Below are 27,772 nucleotides of genomic sequence, written 5' to 3'. Positions count from 1 at the left end.
GACCAAGTTTAAGTAATTTTTGAAAATAAACTGAGTAGTTTAGCCACAGCCAACAAAAGAGAACTGTAAACCCATCTTTGGTTGCAAAAGTATTTCCTGGAGTATTTCCAACCTATACCTATTGTTTTTCCATAGGTTGATGGGATACTGTGCCTGGCTGACATTCTTACTGATAACACCCATTCTGAAGCTACTCATGCAGAAGCAGCGGCGGTGATCGCACAAATCACATCTCCACATCTCACGTTCACTCAGCACCTCAGCAGCTTTCTGGAAAATATGGAAGAAATTGTAACAGCACTTGTCAGTAAGTTCGTTATGGGACTTCTGAGTCTTTCCAGTTAAAATGACAGGTTGGGGTAGGACTCTCTTTCATTAGAAATATTCCCTAAATAATGTTTGCCATTGTTTTCTTGAGAGATAAAAGAACTCAGTCATCTCTAATTCTGAATCAGGCCATCCTACAACTACATAATATTTTTTACTCCAGTCCATATTTGAATAGAATTTAAGCATATTTGCCAAATAATATGTGTGAAATTCTGCCATTAGAGCCACAGAAAAGACTCAGCAAAGTATCTTCTTGTCCCATGTTTGTCTGTAAAAGAGCAGTTTCTAATGGTTGCTAACCTTTATGCCTGTTGTATTTTCTAAACTTGCTACAACTCAAGCTCACCACTGCATCTACATTTGTATGATACTTCAGAGGAAAAGTACAATATAGTATAATCTATGGGCATTGTTACAAGAAAATAAAAGACCTGTCTTTCTTGTCTAGGCCTCTGACCCATGGTAAAATGAAAAGGTAACAGCAAGCTTTTCTTTAACCTGGGTCAGTGAGGACACTTCAGAAAAATAAGATGATATTTCTCATGACTTTCTAAAAAGAGGAATCTTCTAGTACTGTGCGACATCCCTCTCAAATACCAGAAGCTTTCAGTCAAGCATTCTCTTCCTCTCTCTGATCTAGAAATTTAGAATTTCCCAGAGCTTCATGTCAGAAAGTACAGTTTGAGTCATCCAGTTTGATTTCTCATGTATAATAGATCAATACGTCTAGATATTTCTCTATGGAGCCCAATGGTTACAGTTAAACTACAGCACTTCAATTTTCGTGCACGTTTTTGTTTTGTTTTGTGGTTTTTTGGGGTTTTTTGTTTTGTTTTGTTTTAAATAGAACAAGAAGAGGGTATAGTAGTGCCAGTGCTTGAGGATTCTGCAGTGGTTGGGAATTATCTGAGATCTATTTAGGCATTCTTCGATAAGCCCAAACAGAACTAGTGCTGCAGAAATCAAGGAAACAATTTATTCCTGATGACCAGACTGTCCAGCAACAAATATTAAAGGTTCTGCCCTGAACCTGCCCTGAATACAGTGGCTGGAATTAACCTGTGCGGAGCTTGGTTCTGCTGCAGCTAGACTGCTAGAGGCATCTGACCTGACTTATTTAAGATTATTTTCCAGGTTATTACAGTGTACCACAGTCAAGAGACAAGCTGAACAGCCTATCCAGGTGGAGCATTTCCCCGATTGTCACTGTTTAAGTTCCACAGGAATTTTAGTAGTATATACTCTGCCCAAGAAACGTGAGCATTAAAAATAGAACATGTATAACTTTGGAAGAGCCCTTTCAGTAATCACACACCAGTTTCCTTGTAATATTTATAACTCAGTAATTGAATTACTGTGATATCTTTAATTTTTAAACCATGCTGAAATCCAATTGCCAGGTGATTCAGATCTTAGTTAAAATACATGTGTGCAAGGATTAAAAGGGAGCTGTGTCTTCAGCACTTCTTCCTGAAGCTGGAAAATATGCAGGATGATCTTTGACTATAGAGAAATACCTTTAGAGATAGGCAACATGTATACGTATCTTGTTCTAAAGAATAGGTTATATAGCAGAATTATTCTCTTATGGATCAGTTACTGTTAGCCTTCTGCCTCCTGTATTTCATTTTATTTAGTTATATCAAGCTATTCCCTGTAGAATGGTATACTAGGTAGACCATCTCATTAATTAGATGAATGTTAGAAATGCTTGGTGTCTAGGTTCATATTTACCATCTTTCCCTGCTTTTGTGGTTCAAATGAAGGGGCCTAATGTTAATACCACTTAAAAGCACCCTAACAATGTGACATATTATATAATTGACAAAATTAAGATTATTTTGTTTTGTCTGTTTTTCATCTTGATGATTATGAACTTGGTCTTAGATACTGAGCTTACTAATGCTAGTTGCACATGCTTAAATATTGCTTTGAAACACCTAACCATGTTTTTTGCAATGAAGGAATGACTTTTATTCAACTTATTTTCTGCATTCCTAGAACTGTGCCAAGAAGCCTCATCTGGTGAAGTTTTCCTGCTGGCTTCAGCAGCTCTTGCCAATATTACTTTCTTTGATACCATGGCTTGTGAAATATTGCTCCAGTTAAATGCAATGAAGATTCTTCTAGCAGCATGTTCAGACAAATACATAGTAGATACTCCGTATTCCCGAGATCAGGTGAGCGGTTTCTCAGCAAGATGTTGTCTGAGCACATTTGTGTAAAAGTTCAACAGGTTTCAGCTCTATATCTGTTTTGACATAGTCAAATCTAAGTTGCTTTCATGTCTTCCATTCTTGGTTCTTTTCAATATATGACTCTTTCTTTATCTGCTTCTGTTCCTTTTTATTATGAGCATTATGAAATATGACGGCTTTTAATGTGATTTTGGGGGAAGAAAAAAAGTGAAGTTTCATATTTCTAAGATACTATAATTTTTTTTTTTTGTCATGAAGATGGCCGAACAGTGACACAGAGGCCCAGAGAGGCTGTGGAATCTCCATTTTTGGAGGTATTCAAAACTTGACTGGACAGAGCTTTGAGGCAAATAGGGTATATATGGAGGCTGTAGCCTAAATATACAATTGTCAGTTCAATTTAGCTCCAAAAGCTGAATAAGGATCTGATCCTCAGCCCATTGACGTCGGTAGGCTTTGGATCAAGCCCTAACTGCGTTGTAGATGGTTTGCAAGTTTTACTGGCAAATACCGCTGATGTACTTTTGCATTTCCCTTTCTTTTTCACCAGGTTTTTAATAAAGAGACACAGAAAATTAAAGGTTTGTGCTAATAAACAGATGAAGTCAGAGGAAATTCTTTTGTTCCTCTCAGGTACAGCGACGCAATGGGGCGCTGCAGAGGCACTGCTTATTTGGCGTCTTGGTGATGAATTTCGCCTCAGCAGAGTAACAAGTATGAGGCTTGAGGGTTTCAGTAGCTATTACTAAGGGCTGGGGGTTGCTAGTCAGCTCTGTTAACCTACTTCAGTTTATGAGACATTGTGAATATAACTAAAAGTCTGTAATTCAGGCCTCACAAGCCCATCCCCTTCTCACCTCTGAAGTAGCCAAAAGATGATTTATGGTAGACTTGGGATCTGCACTGCCACAGAAAACTCTGTGTACCGTTCAACAGGAGCCAGGCCATGGAAATCAAAGCACAAGGGACCTTAGAGACTGATTATTGGTGTTCTAGAGGGGTTAGTAGGGCTGCTTTAGCTTATATTAAGAGCACTCAGTAGTTTTCCAGCTCAGGAGTGTTTATGAAAAGATGGAGTTAAGCCATAATTACTATATTGCTCTTTGGGCAAAGTCAAGGACATCAACTGTGGTGTTTGACATGGCTGTGTACTGTTATTACATATGTACAATTCTTCATGTTCTTTTTTTATTTCTCCTGTACACTCTCATAGTTCTGATTTCCGTATTTATTTATGCCCTTATCTTAATGCTGCTGTCAGCTGTGAGTTTGAAGTTTGCTCTGTGGGTAGCATAGTGTCATGGTTTAACCCCAGCCAGCAATTAAGCACCACACAGCTGCTCGCTCACTCCCCACCCAGTGGGATGGGGGAGAGAATCAGAAGGGTAAAAGTGAGAAAACTCGTGGGTTGAGATAAAGACAGTTTAATAGGGAAAGCAAAAGCCGTGCGTGCAAGCAAAGCAAACCAAGAAATTCATTCACTACTTCCCATCGGCAGGCAGGTGTTCGGCCATCTGCAGGAAAGCAGGGCTCCATCATGCGTAACAGTTACTTGGGAAGAAAAACGCCATCACTCTGAACGTCCCCCCCTTCTTCTTCTTCCCCAGCTTTATATGCTGAGCATGACGTCATATGGTATGGAATATCCCGTTGGCCAGCTGGGCCAGCTGTCCTGGCTATGCTCCCTCCCAGCCTCTGAAGAGTCCTTGACTAGCAGGGTACTTAGCAACAACAAAAAACATCAGTGTGTTATCAACATTCTTCTCATACTAAATCCAAAACACAGCATTATACCAGCTACTGGAAAGAAAATTAACTCTATCCCAGCTGAAACCAGGACACATAGCAAGCCCCTTCTTTGTATGAGGAAGGCAGACATTTAAAGAAGTATGTATGACTTTGATAGGTAACAGACTAGTTCCAGGTGTTTTGCAGCTTGCAGGACATCTCATTATCTAGAGGAACAGAGAACTGAATGGCTTCCTTCCAAGAATTGAGATTTCATTCCCAATAACCCTTTCTTGGGGAATACATTCCTTCTTGGAATGAAAAACTAGATCAGAAAGGTGTGATGTTTTCTGTGGTGTGCTGCAGTAAGTTCCTGAGCTGACTTCTTGTCATTTCTGCAGCAATGAGGACTATGAAAGCCTGCCTCGTGTCATTACTAAGCACCTCCACCTATGCATGCTCAGGTGGAATCTGAGTGCTGCTCATCTTGTCTTTAAGAGCTGTCAGTGTTGCTAGTCAAGGAGTTTTGGTAATGTAACAGCCTTAAGAGAAATATTCCTTTGAATTCCTGAACAAGTGTGTGTTTGAGTAGATTGCTCACCTTTCAAAAGGGTACTTGTTTCAATGTTATATTGGGGGAGGGTGTCTGCCAATTATGACAGTTTTATGAAATATTTTGCTTTTTAATTTGCTCTGTGCCTCGTTATTGCAATGAGGAAAACACACTCAGCTAGAGAGAAAAACAACACTACAATACTATATATTATAAGGGTATTCTAAATTGCCATTTTGGCTTTTGATATATATACTTTAATTCCTTTTAGGTACATAATATAGTTACTAACTTTTCCCGTTTTATATATTATTATGTCTCAGCCAGTAGACATTTGCCTAAGGACACGCAGATTAAAGTTGAGTAGGTTTGGAATTTTTTTGATTCAAGGTTTTATTTTGGAATATGCAACCACTGTGGAATACATCTTTATGGACTAATGTCCATTCTGAATGATCAAGTCATCCTGGCCAGTGAAATAGTTGAATTAGAATTAAGCTATACTAAATGTTGAAACAATTAAACAAAGTAAGAATAAGATTCATAGCAAATACAACAAAATATGGTCTAATTATCACAAAATTTTATAAAAGAGCCCCTCAAACTTAAATGCCCCATTTTTCATACAAAGCTTTAATTTAAGTAACACAGTTATTCTATAGAAAACTACCCAGTATTTCTAAATACATTACTACTTTAGCATTACTGTTGATTTAAGAAAATTGTAATTTGCTAAAATAGACTGAAGCATGCTCACTGTAAGCCAAAAATGGGAGAAAGATGGGTGAAATGCAAGAAAGGAACAGTGAATTTTGTTTTCATTTGTGCTGTTTTATCTCATCTTAAAGTCACAGTATGTCCTCCTCTACAACCTTTCTAAGGACAGCTAGCACTGAGTAGTTATCACCTTCCACGATTGTATAAATAAATAACATTCTGTTCAGGAGTTGGATGTCGGATGCATTATGTGTTGCCTGCAGAAAGTATTTTTCTGCTCGAGCACCTCTAAAAGTGTTCTGTCTTTTGACTTCTGAAAAGCTTTTTCTGCAAATGGTAACAAACTTTTTCCTGCCTTCACTATCTGAAAACCAACTACCTTCCTCTTTTACTTCCCAGGCAGTGTTAGATTAGGTCAGGTAAAAAATCTAGAACTGAGTGCTGGTCTTAATGATGAACGAACAAGAAAATCATTGTCCATTTTATAGAAGCATGTATTGCTTCTGTAACCAGCAGTATTACATTGAGATTGCTTAGTTTTATAACAAAATACTTTGTATTAGAGTCGTCAGATAAAGCGGTAATTTCGAGGTGCCTTAGCCTCTAGTTTGGGGTCAAGATGGATATGAATGTGCCATGTTCTTTTTCTTGCTACAGATACTTATTTTCTGGATAGCAGTTTTTTTACTTCAAAGGAGCATCAAAATATCCTTTCAGAAGGGTTCATGCCTAAATTCAGCAGTGTAATGTATACAGTCAGATGTCTTAATGGAGTTTAAGCACTCTCAGAAAAGTTTAACCAAAACCCTTATCATTCAGAGCCTTCTTTACTTTAACCATCATCTTAGACGCTACATAGAAAAATATGAAATATGTATGTTTGTGCACAGTATGTTTATGTATAATAAAATTTTTGTCTCTGCATTCCCACTTGTCTCTTCAGTGTTGCTAGGATTCTCACCTTACCTGTGAAGTTGTGGAGGTACAGTCTAACAGCTTCTGATCTTCTGTTATTCAGGCAGACAAAGAATTAATGTGCAGTGAACACATCAATTTTAAAGTGGTTATTTCTAGGTCTAAAATCAGTGAATTATGTTTCAAAAAAATTTGAGGTGGAGAAAGGCTTTTAAGTTGGAAGGAGAAAATGGAAATGGTTGGTGCTTTTTTCCTGCTAAATTCTTTCCTGTTTTCTTGGTGTTTGGGAGATGCTGCAGGCTCTCCAGTGAAGAACTTCTGTCTCATTTAAGATTTGAAACCCTTAATACTATTCTTCATCTAGCTTCCAGATCCTTTTCTCTGCTTTTCCATTTTTTTCAGGGCATTTGCGTTTTCCTTTTGTTGCCTTTTCCCCCCTTTTTTCTTTTACGTGGGAGACTGTAGGGTCAAAAGGAGAGCAGAGACAGATGTTACTTTAACATAAAGAAGTTTTGATTTTTAAATGTTACCTAACACTCAGTGAAAGACTTTGAGAGCCGTGTTTTTAACGAGAAGAATATTAACAGGTTCTTTAGACTTTTGAAAATCCCTGCCTGGATGAAAGCAACTTGCAGTACTTCTTCTCAATCTGAGTTTCCTGAATACTGGGGAATTTATTACTCTTTGCTGACTGCTTTTTGCTTCTGCACGTTGTCATGAAGACTGTGAGATTCCTGACTCCATTTTGTTAAATTGCTGTCCAAATTTTCCCGTATGTGTGGAAGCCAGTATGGGCTAACAAGAACAGGGAGCCTGAAGTAGAGTTTGAGCAGTGCAGCCCATGTTAGGTGCCTGTCTTCCTTACATCCGACAAGAAGCATTATACAAAATCATTGCTGGTCAGGGGGAAGGCAGTTGATGAAGAGTCCTCATTTATGCTTTTTAAAGTTCTCTTCTTGGAGCAACGTAAGTATGGAAGGGGGAGCTCCCTCTCCGGGTTGGATCAGAAGAGGAATACCCCTTCCACTGCTGAGCCATCAGCTGGTCTTTCCCAGAGACTAAATCATAGTGAGAAAACATGTTTTCAACTAATATAGCTAGAAGGAGAGGTGATATATTACATAATTAAATTATTTTTAAAACCTTAATAATTTAAACAAGAAACGAGACTGCCAGTAACAGATGCAAAAATGAAAATTAGGCCAAAAGTCACATGACTGTATCTGAACTTTAACCATGCCATTATATTATTGATATCCTAATTAGTTTTCTGTGTAAGACTGTAATCACTTCCCTGATGTCCTTTCTTTCTTTTTAACTGGTTATCTCTGTCTTTGCATGTACATTTGAGCAATATAAAAATATAAGTAACAGTATTGACTGGCATTATGTGGTCAATGTTATGGATTGTTACATTTCAGAGGTCCAACACTGACTCTCTCTCTTAAACACTAAATCTTTTTGAGACACAATGCCTGTTCAGTTACAGTTCTGCCTTTCACATTTAGGTTTGATACATGATAAGACAATGTGCTCCAATTTGCAAAGCAAGAGGTTCGTTTGGAAGAGTAAAATCTCAGCTCAGTTGAAGAACACTGCTAATCTTTGCTAGCTTAGTGTGGTGAGGTTTTTATTCCCGAGATCAATTCCTAATATTGCTGCTGCTCTGATTTTGAAGAAGCAATTTAACTTCTCTGCATTTTTGTTTAATCATCTGTAAAGTTGGGCAGACATTGCACTTACTCAGTATGAAGTCTCTCTAGAGGAAACATGCTCTGTCAGCACAATTCATTGCAGTTTTTATTTTCTGCCCTTGCCTGCCAGGTTCACAGTACAATCATGCTGGTGCTGGGCTGTTTACTGCGGAAACTATAAACAAGAGACTTTGCTGCAGGCTGTACCAATCATAAAGCTGTAAGTCAGAGATGGTTATGTACGCATTCTGCTGCGTTTGTCGTCTTTTTGTTTTCAGTCCTTCAGGAAATGACATAGCAGATTTCGAACAGCCTCTGAGTTTTGCCACTGATCTTTTTTTCCAAAACAGAATCACTGCCTAGGTGAAGGTTGTGATTTCAGTCTTGGTTCTGAGCAGGTGAGCTCATAAGCAGCTTTTCTACAGATTACCATTTCTTGTTTCTTTTTCTTCCTCAAGTAGAAAATTATTACCTTCTAGGATAGGCACCAGAAATTAATTCCTGACCACTCTGCTTGAGTTAGTGGCAGTTGAACTAGTTCTCTGCACTTTCTGCCTCCTCTAAAATGGTAGTAATTAAGTTTCCTCCTACATACTCAAGCCCTGCTTCCAATTAAACTAGCTAGACAGGCAAAGTTGTTTCCTACAACTGTGCATTGGCTTAGGCCAAATTCTGCTTTGCTCTAAGGAGAGACCAGATGTCTTAGGTGTCTTCAGTTGATTGAGTCAGTTTCAAAATCTAAGAGACTTTCTAATACCATGAAGGAAGTCTGAGGGATGATAATTTTTCCCCCCGGGATTTTCATCTGAAAGACAGAAAACTGTGGCCTCAGAAGTGAGGGAGGAGACACGCTCTAGCTTCATCACAATTTGAGAGTCATATGACCTGGTTTATGGGACATGCCAATTCACCATGTGACCCATGCAGGATGCATTTCCTATGTGCTTCTTTAAAACAAAAAATGTGAGAATCTGGTTATTCTGCCTATTCCTTAGCTAGATTAGTCATCAATATGAAGTAAAGTAAATAAAAATGTAGTGAAGACAACCTTCATTCTGAAGGACAAGATTCCTTTAGTTTTAGTCTCTGTTGCTCTGCCTCAGCATTTCAAGATTATAGTTCCCTGACACAGTCTCAGAGTAGACCTAGACTTTGCAAGCAGATCCTGTCTCTAACTGCTATTATTATTTTATGGGGATGTTTGTCTTTTCCAATAAGGTGACAGAAAGTCCTATTGATCTACTTATCTAGGTATATTTATTTCTCTGTTTTCAGGAAGAAAACTGTTTTCCCAACCACAAAAATGGCTATCAGAAGCAATGGGAATTAAGTTTTCTGTTTTAAGCAATATAATGCCTCAGAAAAAAATTTCTAGAGATTTCTTAGCAAAGTTTTTTCTCCCAATAAATAGTATCCTGAAAGGTTTTTCTACCTAGGCTTGATGTAATGCCTGTTCTTGACCCCTGCTGTATGTACTCATTTGCTGTCTCCCTTTGGATTAATCTTGAATTGTGAAGTTCAGATATTTCTAATTTACATTCAGAAACAAAGACTCCGTCTTGCTTCTGATTAGTTGTCAGATGCCCCTTTGTTTCTGAAGATGGCTATCTGGAACTTTGCAGACACACTCTGATTTATCCTTATGTCATTTATTTGAACAAATTACAAAATACTCTTATAATATGTAGAAAAATTAATTTTACTTAGTGATGAACCAGCCTTAAAGGAGTAATTAGCTAAAAGAATTAGCAATTCTATATTGATCTACTTTGCCACTCAAATTACTTGCTAATTCTCATTTTGAGCTTGTCTTTCTATTTATGTTGGGACTGTCAATAAAAGCTTACTGAACAGTGTGCTTTTATTATCAATAAAGGTATATGAGCATCACATCTTCCCCCTCTGTAGACCCTTCCACCTCCCCTTCCCCCAAGTGAGGTAAGTGACCCTCAAATGTGGAAGATATTGCCCCTTTAAGAGGCTAAAACGTGTGCTTTCATCTTCCAAATCCTACTGCATCTTTCTTCCTGAGTAGCTGGTTTCACAATAATGAGAAACACTTTTAGATCATCTTAAATCTCCCGTTAAGGGAAAGTTATCAAAGAAGCCTTCTGTTTCTTATGTGCACTTTAGGTTTAAATCTCTTTGTTACCTAAAGCATTTGAGATTTACACTCTCAGTGTATGTATCTTAGTTTATAGCAAAGCATTTTCACCTAGTGTTCAGTTTTGCAACAAATGTTCAGTACCTTTGTGCACTGGTTAATGAGCATTAGTCACCATTAGTTATTTAGAAGGAAAAGTGTTATTATAGTGCTAGTGATTACATTTTTTTAGCAAGAGAATTTCCAAGCTGACTGTTGTTCTTCAAGGGGTTTTGAACAAAACTATTTTAAAGGTTCTTAATTAACCATGGTTTCTCAAATTTAAATCACTCTTGACAACTGAAATTCCTATGTTCAGTGCAAAGCAGACTGCAGAACTGAAAAGGAAGGTTCATCATTCATGAATTCAGTATGTGTGAAAGGCTGGGTGATTGGAAGGAAACTATGTGGGACTAAAAACACTTTTCAAATTATAAAAATAGATTTTGTTTACTAGAGTAACCAACAAGATCAACACTGCCAATTTTATAATAATGGATGATATTGTCACTACAGAGAGGTGTCTGTGTTTACTATCTGTTTGTTTATTTTGCCTATAGAAATTTTTAGTTATGTTTTAGATTAATTTTCAGGGCAACTGTGAGACTAGCAAAATGATGCTGTATTGAAAAGTATGAAATATCTCTATTATTTTTAAGTTTGTTTATTAAAAAGGGAAATTTTCCATGGGCCTGAAGGGGAGTCCCCTCCCCCGCAAATATCCCTGCATACTTAATTCACCAACAAATCATTTAAAGGTGAACTTTCAAAGCTTCGTGATTTTGGGTATGGTTTTGAAAGCTCTGAAAGTTAACTCCTTAGTCTCTTAGCCTTGTGAAAAATCGTACTAGTCTTAGTGAAACTATCTGCATGTTAATATTTTGATAAGTTGGTACCTCTTCAAAAGGTGCTAAAACGTGAGCTGGTCTGAGAATTCTCTTCCTGGCATTTTGTGTGTTTTACTGTGTCTCACTACTATGTGGTTTGGGTGCGTAATGCATAGCACATATTAACAGGTAGGTAATGAACGCAGGGATAAACCCCAGAGGCCTGTTCCTCTGGTTGTTTTTAATAGTGTAAATCATGTGACACTGACTTGAATAATTCAGCTTTCATCTGGTGGCAAAATGTATTAGTTCATTATTTGTTGATCAAGTCTATTTTTCTGTGGTGTTCATTACTACAGTGGTTTTAGGGCTGGCAATTCCCACAGAGAAAGCTGCAGCCACCAGGTTTATGAGAGTCCTGCTGTAGAGAAGCACCTGCAATTTTTGGTTGATCTGGATAACAGAGACCAGAGTGTTGACTAGCCTGGGTTAGTCTGTTGCAGAGCTCTGCTAGAATACAGATATTGGAGACACATGGATCAAGATCTAGCTCCAGGACAGATCTGCCTAGCAGACACACAGGTGCTGAGGCAGGGAATTATGCTGGATGGGATCAGTTCTTGCAGCACATGGTTTCTAAGGCAGTCTATTATAATCCTGCATTAGGTTTGGCAATAGAATGCGAGATCAGATGTTTCATTAAAAAATTCCACATATGATGAAGCAACTTCTTTTTTTTTCTCTGGAAAAATCTCTGTCAGTCTTTGCTTAATAACACATCTGTAGATCCCACATATCAAGATATCATTACGGTATTGGAATTTGTGGGTGGCTTCAGCACAGACTTTCTGCATGTTATGAAAGCACTGGCAGATGATCAGAGCTCATGTGTCCTGTCTTCAGGTTATCTTCTTTTTTATACTTTGAGCTGACTACAAGTTCATTGCATGGCTTAGGAATCCAGAAAAATTTCAAGAATCATAAATTGTCTCAGGTGCCAGTCCTTTATTATCTTGGGCTGTAATCTTTTACAAGAAATGTCTTGAATAATCAATGAAATTGATACTAAATATTGCAGTTGAACAGTAGAGATTCCATGTTAAATATTTTCAAGTCTTTCAGTTCTTTCAAAATTATTTCAACTCTGAAAGAGGTTTTGGTATCTTTTTTTCCCAGTAATTTTCATCTATTTTCCTGGTGGAAATGAGGCTTAGGCAGTCACTTTTATCTATATCTGTTTGTGTGCTCCATGTCTCACAATAACATCTGAAATGGTTTGCCGATTCAACAGGACTTCACAGTTCTTTTTGAAAGACTGCCTAAGGCTTTATGAAATTTGGAGCCAGATAATGGGAAAGAGAGGCTAAGATAAAGACTGCAGCGTGAGTCTATGTATCATGAGACAAAAAAAAACAGTGGGAGAGATGCCACTGGAAAAGTTCTGTTTATGGTTTTTGATCAACTCTAAATCCAAAAGAAGTGACACTTCATTAATACCAGTGCTCACAGAAGTGTTGCTTTTCAAAGCAAATTAAGTCTACGTTTAAGTTCGTGTCTTCCTCCAGAGAGTTCATCTTTAGTATTAAACTTCCTTGAACTTTGGTCTGTATTACAGAGGAAATTTTCATGTCAGCTGCATGTATACTGAATTTTAAAATAGGCAAGTATAGGAGGAATATAGCATTTAAAGTCAACCCTTTATTCAGCTTGCCTATTATGTGTTTACATTATGTTATTTCATGTTGCATTGTTTACATCACAGGAAAATATGACTCTTTTGGGGAAAGAAAAATCTATCCATATGGAGTGAGCTAATCTATAGTTTAGCTGCCTTTCAAGTCCTACTAAGATTTTAAAAGACAATATAGGTAGAATTTGATGGTTATTGATGATAAGGGTCTTTTATAAACCCCTCTGGAGAAGGTTACATATAAACCCATTAGGCTAGTTCATAAATACATTGCAAAATATAGGGGGCCACATAATCAATGCAAAGGAAGTATAGATATAACCTCAAATAATTTTTGGTGTCAAAAGATATACACAAAATATTTTTATGTATGAAAATACTTATTAGACAAAATAACTTGAAGCAGTGGAATAATTGGCACATATTCAAATTGTGGTTAATTGAATTCTTCATCTGTGTCTTAGAGAGCAACATGGGGTACAGATTCTGCATAGAGGAAGCAATTTTCATTAACAGGATATAATTTAGAATGAGAAAACATATACACTTTGCCTAAAATACAGTTAATAATTAATATGGAATAAATACATAGACATATACTGAGTTACCATATTTCTACCTGTCACTCTTTAGAGTTTCAGCAACTCATTTGCATCCTAAGTAAGTATATTTATTCAGAGAGATGACACTGTAACACTACCTTCAAAAGTGGAAGACGTTTATGTCACAGCATCGAAAATGAGTCATCCTTGTTATTAAAATTGCAAAGTGAGATCAGAATGGTGATTTGATCTCGTGCCTACTCACATCTAAGAAGTTTGCTTGTCTGTGAACTGACACTGTACCCTTAAAAAGCTGATAACCAGTTCTGAAATTGATCATTATTTTTGAGGCTGGTTGGTTTTTCTCAACTAGAATAGAGAAAATTAAAACATCTTAAGAAAGAATAATATTTCTATTTTGTATTCTAATGATCTATAACATTTATTATTTGGTCTTTCACATATGCTGTTAATATTGAGATGTGTTTTCATGCAGGAAGCAAGTTATTTGAAGGATAAAGTAAAAAAGAATATCTTGCAGGATGTATGAGGGAAAGTATATGATATCAATGAAGGGAATGGGTGATTGAAAGCCAACAGCTCCACATGATCCAGTCTCTGTCAATGGCTTGCTGCATCACTTTAAGCAAGCTGAGTTATACCTAATCTTGAAAACAGTTAGTGCTATTTTGGATAAGAAATTTTGTAAACGAGGATCTCAAAATGTGCTTCTGTTGGTACAAGACCTAATCTTGGCCTTAGCTCAGGAAAGGTATAAATGGATTTTTAAATCCAGCTCATTTGGGGACAGTGCTTTGACACGCACGCAACTTACGGCTTCAATAAAACTGAAAAGTATTCCTTAAATACTCCCTTGAATCAAGGCTCAAAACTCCAAATCTGTTGTGAGGATTACTCAACATTTCAGCTGAACCCTGAAGCAGAAAGGTAGCTATAACTTAGTGCTGCTGAACGTACGCTATGTGCTGGTTCTTAGCCTTCACAGTGAGCTCTGCCTGAGCTGGATTGTGACTACAGGATTGGTTCCTGAGGGTGGGCAGCTCCTGGCTGAATTCTTTGTAGGACTCCAGGGTTTTTTTGGTTGGTTGGTTTTTACAAATTTTTATCTTCCTCTTTCTACCAATTTGACCACTGAACAAATCTGCTGCATAGATCTCTATATGACAGACTTTTATGTATGAGTATAGACGTGTAAGAAAAAGAGGTTTTACTTTTCTTGTTGTCTGGATTTCAGTTAGCAGCCATATGTAAGAAAAGACCCCTGAGAAATCACAAAGGTAGGAATAGACAAGAATGCTTTTTAATTTTGAGTTTGCCATATTTCTGCCATACTAATTTTATAAAACACAGTGAGTTTTAATATTACTAAATTGTAGGGCTATACTTCATATATCTTTCTCTTTTTAATAACAGGTGGTAACAATATTGGCAAACATGTCTGTCTTGGACCAGTGTGCTTCAGAAATCATTCAAGGAAATGGTATGTATTTTAGCTGAATTATATTCTGTATTTGTTTGTGAAGAATGTGGGTAGATGGGAAAGGAGTGGTTACAAGGTAAAGGAGAAAGGCTTCACTAATAATACTTCCTTTTGCATCCTGTCTCTGCTGGATATGGCACATTTCTACAGGATGCAAAATAAGTCCTTGAGATGGTTCTATGTAACTGAAATAAATTAGCACTCCTTTAGAAAACTTTGCATGTATTGACCATATTGCTGATGTTCTCTCTGTGTGTGACTTATTCATAGATACAAAGCAAGGTAGTACAACGTGTTTCAACAACTTTTATTCTGGTAATTACATTGTATAAGGTGGCAATTCTTCCACATTGAAAGACATCATCTGATACTGAGCTATGCATAACTGCATTTTGTGTCACTTTTTTCGCAGGTATTCAGAAGAATTATAAATTTTGAAGCATTATGTTTTTATTACTATACAGCAGTTGCCAGGTTTTTTCCACATTTCTTTAAATATCATATTATGAGAAATTCGTTATGTTGAAAAAACCCTAGGTGTTATAGGCCCACCAGAAGTCTGAGAAGTTAGGTTAATAATTCTGTGGATAAGGATACAGGAAGACGTAATTGCCTTATTAATACACCTACTAGCAAATTCATGGCCAAACAATACATTAAGACAGCTTTTTCTTTTTTTTTTTTTTTTTTGTGGGAGATATTAAATTAGAGTGAAGCTTCACAAATATTGCTTTTTCTGTCCTAGGAATATTCCTTCCACGCTTTTTTAATTAAGGTTTGGATAAGAATGGTTTGAGTTTGGATCCATTTGAATCTCAGACATGGCTGATTGTAGGTGGGAGGCGGAGTTTCAGAAATCATCTACATAGAAGTGGGTCTTGAAATAGAATTGGCCAATTCCTATGTAAGATTGGATTTAGATGTTTCTGGCATTTCAGTGGAAAATTTGAGGCACAACTAATTTGCTTGATGTGATCCATGTGTGCACAGAGGTAGTGTGCATTTGATGTCCTTGCTAAGGTGGATAGGTGTTGCAGTTTCAGACCAAATGACAATGTGGAGGTTGAATGGATCTGGATACTGAAGCAACTTAATCACAGATATATGCAATCTTACAAATTACCTGATTTCCCTGTCCCATGCAGAAGACAGTGCAGTGAGGGGGAGGAGCAAGGCAGGTTAGCATGGTGGTTTCTTATATGACCTCCTTGTTGCATAGGAGGGATGGGGCAGTCCCAGAGAGAGGTTGGTCAAGTCCACGTAGTGGTTCCTGCCATGCTCCTGGTCCAAGCTCCCTGTGTTCCTGGAGGCTGGAGAGGTGGTCCTGGACCTCTTGGTGCAGGCACATGGGGCTTCCCTATCCAGAATCTTTTCTAGAAACTCTTGGTAAGACCCTGACATTTCCCAGGACTCTAGGTGTCTGTAATTACAGGATTGAGTAGAGAATACCCTGTCGGTGATTTGTCTATTTGACTTGTGCTGTTGTTTTCTGATTTGCTGTTGTTAGCACTCACAATCCAGATATGCTCTGGAAGCTTTTGCTCTCCTTTAAGATTAACAGATTGTTTATGTAGTTTGGCTATCTATTTCCTTGAGCACACCAAAACCTGCTTTATTGTTTGGGACAGATGTTTGATCATATTTCATATACTTCTACTATAGCAGAAACTTGACTGAAGTTCATGAAATTACACTAACAGCTATGCCAACTAGGCGTAACTCATACTAGATACTACAGCAGGTGAAGATGTACATGTGAATTGTCAAGCACAATGTGATGAAGTAAAGTTTGTGTATACACTCTGTAATGGAAGTTCACACAGAACCATTTGCCCCCAGGCTTTTGAGAAGGGTTGACACTCATCTTGTGTATAAAGGCTTTTTGTGTCTGCCTAATGTTGTAATAAGTGGATGCTGGTCAGAAGCCAGATCCACAAAGCCAAGATCCACAAAGAGAAGGGTCTTTCAATCCTCGAGAGTTTAGATATGTTTTCTTCTCAATTTTGACTTTTTTGTATGTCGATTGATTATTATCTAGCTGCATGATTCTGATGCTAATTGTCTTAATTATTTATGCAAATGTTCTAACAGTTAAAATCCTCTGATGCTACCTGAAGTAATCTGAATGCCTAATAGCGTATGGAGTCTAATGGCACATAATTGTCCTTACATTTAAAATAATCTAGAAAATAGAAATCAGTACAGCCTCATCTGGTTTTGTGCTGCTACAATAAGAGTATCAACTCCTACAGTCAACAATAAATTATTGAAACCATTTTGACATAGATGACATTGTCTCCTCTGAAGTGAAGAGTTAGTCGCACAGTAAACTTCAAGAAGCAGAATTTAATCGTTTCCCTCATTAAAGGATTCCCCATTCTAAAATACCTTTAAACAGTTTGATATGGGAACTTTTAAAGGCTTGCTTAAAAATACATAAACTGAAATAAAGAAGTTTTACTTTCCTTTATTTCAAAGGAAAAAACTTCATGTAGAGACTTGAAATATGTCACTACTGTTTTTTAGGTTAGTGATTACCTTCGGGTTAGTTTATAAGCAAATAAAGAATTGCATTTAGTTTGACTGAAATAAATTTGTGAAATCTAAAATACCAACTTGTAGAGGAGTCAAGAAGTTGGAGGAGGGAAGAGTTAGTGCATTTTCTAGTTCCAGATGTAGCTTCCTAGTGAAGACGAACTTACGCACAGATTAGATGTGTCTGAATGCTGATGGCCAAACTGTAGTCCACATTTATGCATTCTTCATGCCCTATTTGGGCAGTGATTGGTCTGTATTTAGCTAGCTTGCTTTTTCCCTTTACTTTTTTGAACTGAGTTTTTTGTTGGAGAGAGGATAACAATGGCTTTTACATCCTTCTAGGTGTTCAACTTTTAATGGAAATGCTCTTTGAAAGATCATCTTCAGGAAATTCAGCAGAAGTTGCCGCTTGTGAGCGAGTCCAACAGAAATCTGCAGTTACGCTGGCACGACTCAGCCGAGATCCTGAAGTGGCAGATGCAGCTGTAAAACTCAGCTGTAAGGATATACCACTAGCTTAATGGCAGACTGAAAAAGAGGGAGGAACTGCCAGTCATGGAGAAGCTCTTTTTAATTTTTAGCCTTACTTGGTACGCTTTATGGAATAGGTTCCCTATACAGTGTGTCCAGAGAGTGACGAGGTTGTGCTAAATGAACCTCTGGCTCATTTCCCAGAGGAACCTGAGGTACAGCGTCCACTCAACACACATCTGTGGCAGACTGTGCCAACTGACAGTGCTGCCTCCTCCATTCCTTTATTTAAACCCTTGTGCAGGATCTGTTAGTGGATAGAAAACTTGGACCCCTGCAGGTTCAGATGTGATGATTCTAACGAGAAGCAACATGTTCTTTTGGCTGGAGTTTTTTAAGGGCATGTGGGAGGATTGATAGGGAGGAAATGGAGGTCACAATTTCCACTCTGAAACAGCAGTAGCAGGTAAAAACAATGCTTTTGTTTGTTTATGCTTTACAACTATTAATTATGATTGCTCTGATCTGCATGGCTCCATGGACAGTGCCTTAAGTATTTGCATATCATCTTTGCATTAGAGATCATATCTACTAAGGAAGATAAGCATGAAACATTTAAAAAAAGACCTCATCTCAAAATAAGGGGTTTGTTTTTCTAAATTATTTCTCCTGATACTCTTTTGTGCACTCAGGTATTCCTCGCCTAATTAAACTCTGCAGATCACCAACTGAAAGAAATAACAGTGATTCTGTTTTAGTGGCATGTCTGGTAGGTACATTTTAATCTTTCTTTCATGCTTATCCTGAAAAATACAGAAAAAACAGCCCTTTAGATTTCCAAATGCATAAGTATTGCAGGAATGTTTTAAATTCATGCCAGGGTCTCCTGCTTTTACCCTTGAGCATAATCCTGTACCGTGTCAATTATTTATTCTCTGATTGAAGATTTAAGCACATAAGGAAAAATGGTTTCATCTTCACATTACTGAGCACTAAAAAAATTCACTGGAACACTTCAGAATTTAAGGTTTCAGTAATTATTAAATTCCATTCTCTGATGATGCTATGTTTGCTGAAATGAGCCTTGAATCACAGGGGTAGCAGCCCTTTATCTGCACACACACATATGTATGGAAACATTTATGTAAAGTGGCCAGAGAGAGGCAAGAAGATTTCTTGCTTTCACTACAATCCTTTTTTTTCTGTTTGAGTCTCCAAGACAATATAGTGTCCAGCCAAGCAGTGGCCAACAGAAGGTTAACATTTTCTCTGCTTAGAAGATCCCAGCTGCTGGCCCTGCACTGCATGGACTGTATGCCCCAGCCAACTGTCGGAGTAATTTCACCTAGCATTCTGTGAGAGAAAGTGCTATGGGGACATGGGTGATCTAGGCTTAGGAGATAGGTTTTGATGAATGAAGACTGAAGAATATTGTTTGACAGTGCTTTTTAGTATTAACGTTATTTTACATGCAAAAGTAAAACTTGGTTATTGCAGCTTTGATTAACAGCTAGCTTTGTACCAGCACATGAGAAGTTTTGTTCATTTAAGCAGGACTTATTCAGGGTGAAGAGACTATGAATGTGAGTGTAAGAAATGCTGTGGTTATTCTTCATACATGCCGAGAAGGCTCGTTAATCTTGTATGGCTAGAGCAGAGGCCACAGAATGATGGCAGCAAACCAGACTGTGATTCTTCTGTCTCATTGAAGTTGTTGCTGCACATTCCTTGAATTCATGCCTATTGTTTGAGATGTTACCTGCCTGTCTCTCAGCAATTATTCTTCTCCTGATGTTTTAGTAACTGCCTGATGACACTTTCTGATAAACATGTGGCAAAAATATTGTCCTTGAGACATAAGCTGTTTCAGGCTTTGATAGGTGTTGTCACTACAGTATGAAGGCTTGTACTGTTTGGTATTTTTAGCTTGGTTTTTTACTTTTTGCATATTTTGAAGCAGGCGATTAACTCCTGTGTTAGTGCTGCATTGACGAACAGCACAGAGATAAGCTGATCACAACTATCAGACCTTACTAATAGAAGACAATTTTTGTTCTTGAGGAAAGCCAGCTTGCTTTCCAGTTGCATTTGTCATGTCAGGTTACTAGAAGGTATGTAATTGTCGTATATTTTTCTCCAGTGAGAAAAACAAGTAACTTCTTAGAAGGGAAGAGTTTATGAAGATAATAGTAACATCAATGCAATTTGCATTGTGCAGCCTCATAATTGGAACAACTGGCAGTTTTACTTGTTCCCAAATGGTTTGAAATATATGGCTTCTTTCCACTACACTAGTATCTAAAATACTTCTGTTATGGGCATTGCATAAAATTTCAGTGGCAGATGTTTTCTGAATCAGATGGCTTATAGTTCTCATAAATAAGACAAAAGCTGAGAGGAGAGTTGAGATACAAAGAGGCAGCGTGAGACGTGCAGCAGATCAAAGATAGATTTACAATCAAAGTGCTCTGACTCTCACCTCTGTGTTCTTTAACACCACACTGTCCCTGCTGCTCAAGTCTAAGAGTAATGTGACCAAAAAAAATTGTCATTTAATAGCTGCATTTGAGGAGATATTCATCTGACAGATGAAGATAGTAACGAGAGATTAGCCAGGTAGAAGAGTCCATAGACCTGCACAGTTCAGTTTTGAGTCTTGGCTATTATTTGGAGATAGTTATAATGGATTCCTGCAATGAAGACTTTGTCAAACCTTAACAATATTACAATTGTGTTGTTTTGTTTTTCTAGGCAGCCTTACGGAGACTAGCAGTTATGAGTCCTGATGGACTTGAAGATTCAGATTTTCAGCAGCTAGTAAAGCCCAGACTTGTGGATTCCTTTCTGCTATGCACAAATATGGAAGAGAGCTTTGTATAAATAGGAGCCAAAAACTTTTGAAAAATAATCAAGATGATAGGTATACAATAAGATAATACATATACAGTTTTATTTAGTTTTAGTCCTATTGTTATTTATGACTTATTTATTTTAAAACTATGAATAGGTGGTTTGAATAGGAGCAAAGAAACGGAATGAGCAAACTTGTTTCAGTGGTTTGCAAAGGTAATTTTTTATTTTATTTTCCTGCCAAGACATGTCAACAGACCTTATCACTGCAATCTAACAAAATGTTGTTGTCTCGTTTAATATAGTTGAATCAAGGTAACGAAGCCAAGAATTTGGTGCTCTAATGTTAAATGCTTCTACTAATGTTTTATCACTGATACTTTTCTACAGTTAGAACATTTTGCAGGTTTTTTAAGACATGCTTTAGTTTCATGCGTTTGCTGCATTAGAAGAAAAATAATCCTTAAAGATGCAAGTATATACTTTGAAATGAAAGGGATGTTACAGTCTGAGTCCAGTTCTTAACTGTTGTTACTTTTTAATAGAATTATGAAAATACGTAACTGTGATTAGCTGAGAAAATTTTTCAGAAAATTTTCAAATTCTGGCTTGGAATGATGTTAGAGGACATTCTTACGCTGTATAAGATGTGCTCCATTAGAGGATACACACTTGCAGACAACTTTTTTTTTTATATTTACTGAAATTTCCTAAAGAAATTGAGAGAATTCTAGAAAAATTTTTTATGAAATCAAACACGTCATCAATGTGAAGGTATCCACATAAGATTTAAAATCATTACACACTGATACTTTTCCCTCCTTTCCAAGCCTTACAAGAACTGGAAGTGAGCATGTCCAGACATGTTTTTAATATTTAAGCTACTACTTTTATGAAAAGTTGTGCATGCATACACTAAATAATCAGAACAGACAAATTAATTGTAACTTGAATTTCCATTTTTCTGTTTTTCGAACTAGTCCTGTATTTCTATATCTGTGAAGTGGGACTTTCAGGAGCTCTTGGAGTTGACAAAAGGAGATTTTACCAATGGATAACAACGATTTAAAAATAGATTCTTCCCCCCCCCCCATTAACATTTCTCTTAAAATTTGCCTTTTTCTTTTCATCAAGAAACCACATAAATTTAAAATTACTCAACCAGCAATATCTTGAGTGTTTTTCCCCCCAACTTCTCACAAAGTACTCTGTAGATTATGAAAGTATATGTATTTTTTTCTTGATGGCTTGCAACTATTGCTCTGGATCATTTTATAATCGGCAACTTTAGGGTACTAGGACATCTGCCAAAAAAGTAAGTACATTTCTTCTTAACTGTACTTACTTTGTAGATATGTTAAGCAGCTTAATTCACTAATGTTTATTTAGTATTATGTAGTGTTTAGATGAAAGGGACCCGGAAATTGCTAAGCTGTTATTGCCTTCCGCATTTTCTGTGTCTGAGAAATCTGTCCTGCTTCAAGCAGTCATAAATGGTGGCTACTTTTTTCTTCCCCTGAGTATATGGGTTAAGAAGTCTCTGCCTCAACATTTCTTCCTTGTGATCTTTTAATTTAACTATGAGCTCTATTCTGACTGAAGTTTTAAAACATTAGAAAACATACAATGACCTCTGTCATAAGCAACTACTCAAAGATAAGCGTTGAATCAGATGTTTCACAGATGTTATTTTCTAGTAAGAGCAGAGATGAATTCTGCTTTGTTTGCTTACTTTGAGACAGCTCCTTAAACTTCCGAGATTGTTAAGATGTATGGTACTGTACAGCTTTAAAAATATTATACAAGTGATAGACTTTAACTCTTTCCTCACAAAGCAGAAATACATGTTTGAACCATGGATGCTTTAAATGGTAAAATCAACATTCTTGGTATAAACAATGAACTCATAAATCTCATAAAAAATGAACTCAGTAAGGTCCCGTTGCTATCATGCTGATAGTGTGATAATCCTTAATAGAATACAACACATCAAATTCCGTTGTGAATGTGCTGTAGCAAGCCTCATTCTGTTAGCTGCAACTAACAGAGATATTAGTTTGTAGATGGGGTAGGGTTTATCCTATAATAGGTAAAGTTAAAATCTCATTTAAAAAAAAATCCACACATGTAAAGTGAACTGAAGTAGCTATTAAGAAAATGCCATTATGACCCATAATGTTTTAAAGCCATTTCTAGCAGGTGAATCAAATATTCAGTGAGCAGGCCAGTAGCAATGAATGAGTCTAATTTGCTCTCAGATACAGTAATGTGAATCCACATCAATTGATTTTACTACAGATATTCTCAATCTGTAAATATGTGGCCATAATTCTAGACCCATATTGCCCATTTACATGTGTTCATATTATGAATGTGGCTGTTTACACTACAGAAACAAAATACATTTAGGTGGATCTCATATCTGTAGTAGAAAAATATATCTTGAAAGAGCCAGTTCAGACCTGTTATCACCTAAGCGTCATCAAAACCATTCTTGCTAGGTCTGAATTTTTCACCTGAAGTTGTGCAATTTATTTTTGTATATGCTAAAGTTTATGAGAAAATAAACATACTTCTTCCTTTCCTCTTAATTAACTTGGAAATAAAAAAGTCATTAAAAATACTGAAATATTATTTTCTCATTACTTCTGAATGAATTCTGGATTACAAATGTTTGCTTTGAAAGTGACTTTTCAGTTTTTAAACAAACAAAAAAAAATGAACAGCTTAAGCCAGAATAAACATGTTTAATTTCAATGTAGTATGAAACAAAATATTTCATATCAAAAGATTTTCACAAAAACATGTATTTTGGTAAATCAATCTTTGGACTCCCTGTGTATATAACATACACAGTTAGTAGAGTGAGGTAGAGAGTATGTGTAATACACTTACATATCAATTCATATATGTGGAGTCACTGACCTATAGAGACTGCATGCAGGTTAGATATTAGCTTAATCATTCTGGAAACTGAATGTCAGAAATGTTGTAGTTTTAAATTTTTCTGAACATTTTAGATTTTGTATGAGATTAGAAATGTTAGACAAACGTGCAGTGAGCTGCATGATTCTTTGTAACTTGGATTTACATTCCAGCGACTTTGGACAATGTGTTAAAATTTCAGCTTTAGTTTGAACTGTTTACAGATATTTGGGGCCCAGATGTTTCATTCATAGAATAAATTTTTTTTCTCAGTTTATTGTGTGTTTGGTACATGAATCATGTATGTGGAATGTTACTTGTCTGACCTGTTCTGTTTAAAATAATATTTGTATCTACAAGGGATAAGATAATGTCTTGATAAATTGGATGTCTTACCTATTTTTTAGGGTTGCCTGTTAGTATCCAAAAGACGGGACTTGGTCTGTAGGGTGTCACGTTGCCTTAGTACAAGACTGATTCTGGTATCTCATATGGCTTGTTCCAAATATGTATGTTGACCATCTCCTTTTAAATAACAGCAATGAACAGACAAAATAACATTGGCTTTTGTATTTTGAGAAATCTGCTTTGATTTTCAGTTTAAATTTATATTAAATTTAATGTATTTAAAGTAACATTCTAGACACTGTAAATTATTCACTAGTGTTCTCATTTTTAAGGGGAGGGAGGGAAGATGGCATTCAGCATTGAAAGACAGGTCTAGAGTGAATTTGTTCATTTGAGTTGGAAGTGCTTAGCTGGTGGGGAGGTGGATGAATAGTTTCAGCCCTTGACAGGCTAAAGAACCAGGAACAAGGAAAACACAGGGTCATCTATTTTAGATACTTACATGCTTTGCAGAAATCCTTATCTCTACTTTTTAGTTTGCTCTTGGGTCTGAGTTTCTCTTTCTCTAGCTGTGACAAATTTCAGCCTCTTGGGAGTGTTACTTGTATAATTGCTAGTTATCGGAATAAAAGAGAGTTAAATTCCAAGGTCTGGTCCTGCTAATTATATTGATAAGGTTTTTGCTGAGAAACTAAGTAACAAAAATAACTTGTTAAATAAATGTACTCTAGATGACCTAGAACAAAAAGAAATGTTTATTGTTCCCACAACAGGGGGAAGAACCAACATATTCTCCAGAAAACTTGAGAGAAAACATACATATAATAGTCTACTTCCAGGTATTGGTATTGTTACAAGCAGACTTGCTAACTAAGAGTTTATGAATTGATCAGTCCCCTGCCAAATAATCACTGAATTAAAGTAATAAAGGAAAACCACTAGATCTACAGACAAAAACACAGGGTAATCAGATTTTTATCTTTCCTTTTCAACAGCCAGTCAGTGACTTTGTTTTAATAAATTAAGTGTGCCCAGAACCCAATGGAAACCAGTGCAAAAAAAAAGTGTAGAAGGTAATAATGCTAATTTGCTTTAGAGAGAAATTAAAAGGGAGCAAAAGGCTTAAATGGTGTGAAGGGGGTGTGTCTAATGTGGTACCTTTTCTATCACTGTTGTGATCACCTGTGTCACAAATGTCTAACTGGAAGGTACGCTGCTTGTACCCTTTTCTTCAAGCTTTCTGGATATTACCACTATCTTTTAACTAGCTTTTGTCCATGTCCTCCACAACCTTTAGAATGTGACCTAATAATGCACACGTCTTCAAAGTAACTTACTGATTTTGGTGTATATAAAAATTTATTCTGATTTTTTTTTTTTTATACTGCATAATGTAAAAATCTTCTTTTTGAGTAGTTCTGGAAGGATATACCTAACAAGATATGTCTGTTATGTATGCTCATCAGGTAAGGCAAAGTTTATGATAAATTGAGAAGATATATCTAAAAAGATCCAGAAACAGCCATGTGTGTTTTCATTTGCATCAAAAGAATAATTATAGAATGGGCCCAAACCATCCAGGGAAGCCTTCTTTGAAGCTATGGTAAGTCAGTGCCTGCACTGCAGTAATGGAGAGCCAGAGCTAACCCCCAGCTTTCAAGATTCTTGCTAGAATTAGAACTGTAAAGATCTAGCACATAAAATAAAATAAACATAAACAAAATCTCACAATATGAAGCTAAGGGTAAATGACTTGTAAAATTTTGTGATAAAAATGAACATTTAAGGAGTACGCTTTGTATGTTAAGCAACATGCTTGTTTACACATGCTTTCTTCCACTTTCAAAGCAAGATACAATGCCTTTGTCATGGCTCTTTAATTTTGTACTGCTTAATTATCAAAAAGGCCACACTTTTTTCAGCACAGCTATTATTACAAATTAGTGATTTCAAAAGTTTAGGCCATCTTTAAGGATGGATAAACAGGGAAGTGACTAAATACCATGAAGCACAGCCAATCATTTACATGAGTGTCTCATCCTTAAAAGGACACAAACTTTGTGGAATGAGATAGAGTAGTTATTGGTTTAGAATATCTGGAGTAGAAGAAATCTATCATGTGCTATACTCTAGGGGGGAATTCTCATCTGTTTTGAAGTTGAATTCTGTAAGTATAGTCCAGACCAGTAATTTAGGTACTTTCTGTAGACCACAGAAAAAAGTGGGCAATTCTTTCTCTTTGAGGATGACTGCCCAAGACAGAGAGTATACATAATGCCATGGAGCTACCTTTTTTTTCCAGTGGCTATGGAAAAAAGTGCTGATGATTTGTTTGGAGGAGATGTCTAAACACCCTGACATCTAACTATTAGTTCAGATCATGTGAGATGAATTCCAGACTCAGTCTGGAGACAAAAGGAAGGCACTTTTTCAGCTGGGGTTTCACGTGCTGTTTATGTATCAAATACAACTCCCATCAAAACAGAAATTTTTGCAGCATCAGGCTCTCCCTTTGAAATTACTGAGACATTATTTTCTTGTTTGATATGCACTAGATAATGACTCCTGTTTGCCAGTGTTGTAAAACAAGAAATAGTTGGGCCAACTCATCAAGCCTAGAATATTATACCAGATTATCCATTTCTTACTAGAGAAACATCTCTTGCATTTAAAGAGAGAGAGAAAGAAAAGAGGTCACAGGACCTGTTTGGTCACCAAAGTGAGCTATCCTGGACAGTATGTGAAATACCATTGAGCTAATAAATAGCATTGCACATGTCAGGAAAGCTACTGCTCACCAGAAAACAAGCAAACAAACAAAAACCCCCTCAAACCCAGCATGCCTTCTTTCCCAAAAAGTAATAAGCTGAGCTCTAAGGAGAAAAAATTCCTTTTACGTTTCCAATTTTGGTTTAGAATGGTCTTGTACTGTTATTATCTTGTATTTACCTGTCAAGTTGTCTTCTTTGGCTTCACTTGTATTAAAGATCTCATGATAATTACTGTTACATTAATAATTTTTTTTTCCTTGAACTCAAAATATTTAGCTCTAAATGTGGTATTAGATAAATAAGACGAAAAAATGAAAAATGGATGCTGAACAAATACAAAGCCAAAACTTGAAGAGTTTTCTCTTTTTTTTCTGCACAAAAACATATTAAAACAAGGGTTTGATTAAACAGCTTCTTAATGAAGAATAACTGAAAAATTGTGTGAAGATGTTCCTCTCTGAAGTCATGAAAAACTGTTATGGTTATAGACAAATCCGGTATTCCCAGCTCTTAAAGACTCATGAGAACTTCAGAAATGGTGTGTTTTGGAGTTTTTCACTTAGCTATTTGAGACAATGAGGTGAGGCTTTTATAAATTAACACCAGAAGGTAAATATAGGTGCATCTTAAAACCAATATCCATTAATGTGCCATTTCACAGAACACCATCACTTTACAGTAGACCAGACATACAGAAGCTCTTGGATATACTTTCGCTGGACTACAATAAATTTCTTTACCCTTTTTTTCCCCATAATTAGGGGAAAGAATAGAGGCAACAGCATTTCAATAGCTATGGAGGATTTTGTCAACATTTGTATTCCGAATTTTTGCATTTCACCAGAAGCTACCAGGCTTGGACCACAAGATAACAGCAAGAAAGGACCCTTCACTACAAGGCAGAGTCTGGGACCTAGCAGCATCATGGGTAACACATTGATTAATGAGGACTATTTCCAGGTGGTTGAGGCCATCCTATTGGAAGCCATGCTGGCATGTTATAAGCATAAATGGAAGTTGCTTACTATTGC

The 27,772-nt window shown here is 36.6% G+C and overlaps 1 protein-coding gene across 1 annotated transcript; it reads left to right on the top strand.

Annotated features, from left to right (window-relative positions):
* Positions 1-135: 135 nt before the first annotated feature.
* INSC (inscuteable homolog (Drosophila)) lies at positions 136-20,917 on the top strand (the record flags this gene model as incomplete). Its single annotated transcript, XM_009585500.1, has 6 exons — positions 136-307; positions 2,332-2,510; positions 14,772-14,838; positions 17,719-17,874; positions 18,540-18,616; positions 20,599-20,917. Coding segments are annotated over 6 exons (780 nt in total), but the record flags the coding sequence as incomplete, so codon positions are not given.
* Between the last annotated feature and the right edge of the window lie 6,855 nt (positions 20,918-27,772).

This window comes from Fulmarus glacialis, unplaced genomic scaffold (genome assembly GCF_000690835.1).
Source record: "Fulmarus glacialis isolate BGI_N327 unplaced genomic scaffold, ASM69083v1 scaffold42750, whole genome shotgun sequence".
Taxonomy (NCBI): domain Eukaryota; kingdom Metazoa; phylum Chordata; class Aves; order Procellariiformes; family Procellariidae; genus Fulmarus; species Fulmarus glacialis.
This window is presented reverse-complemented; position numbering and strand designations above follow the sequence as displayed.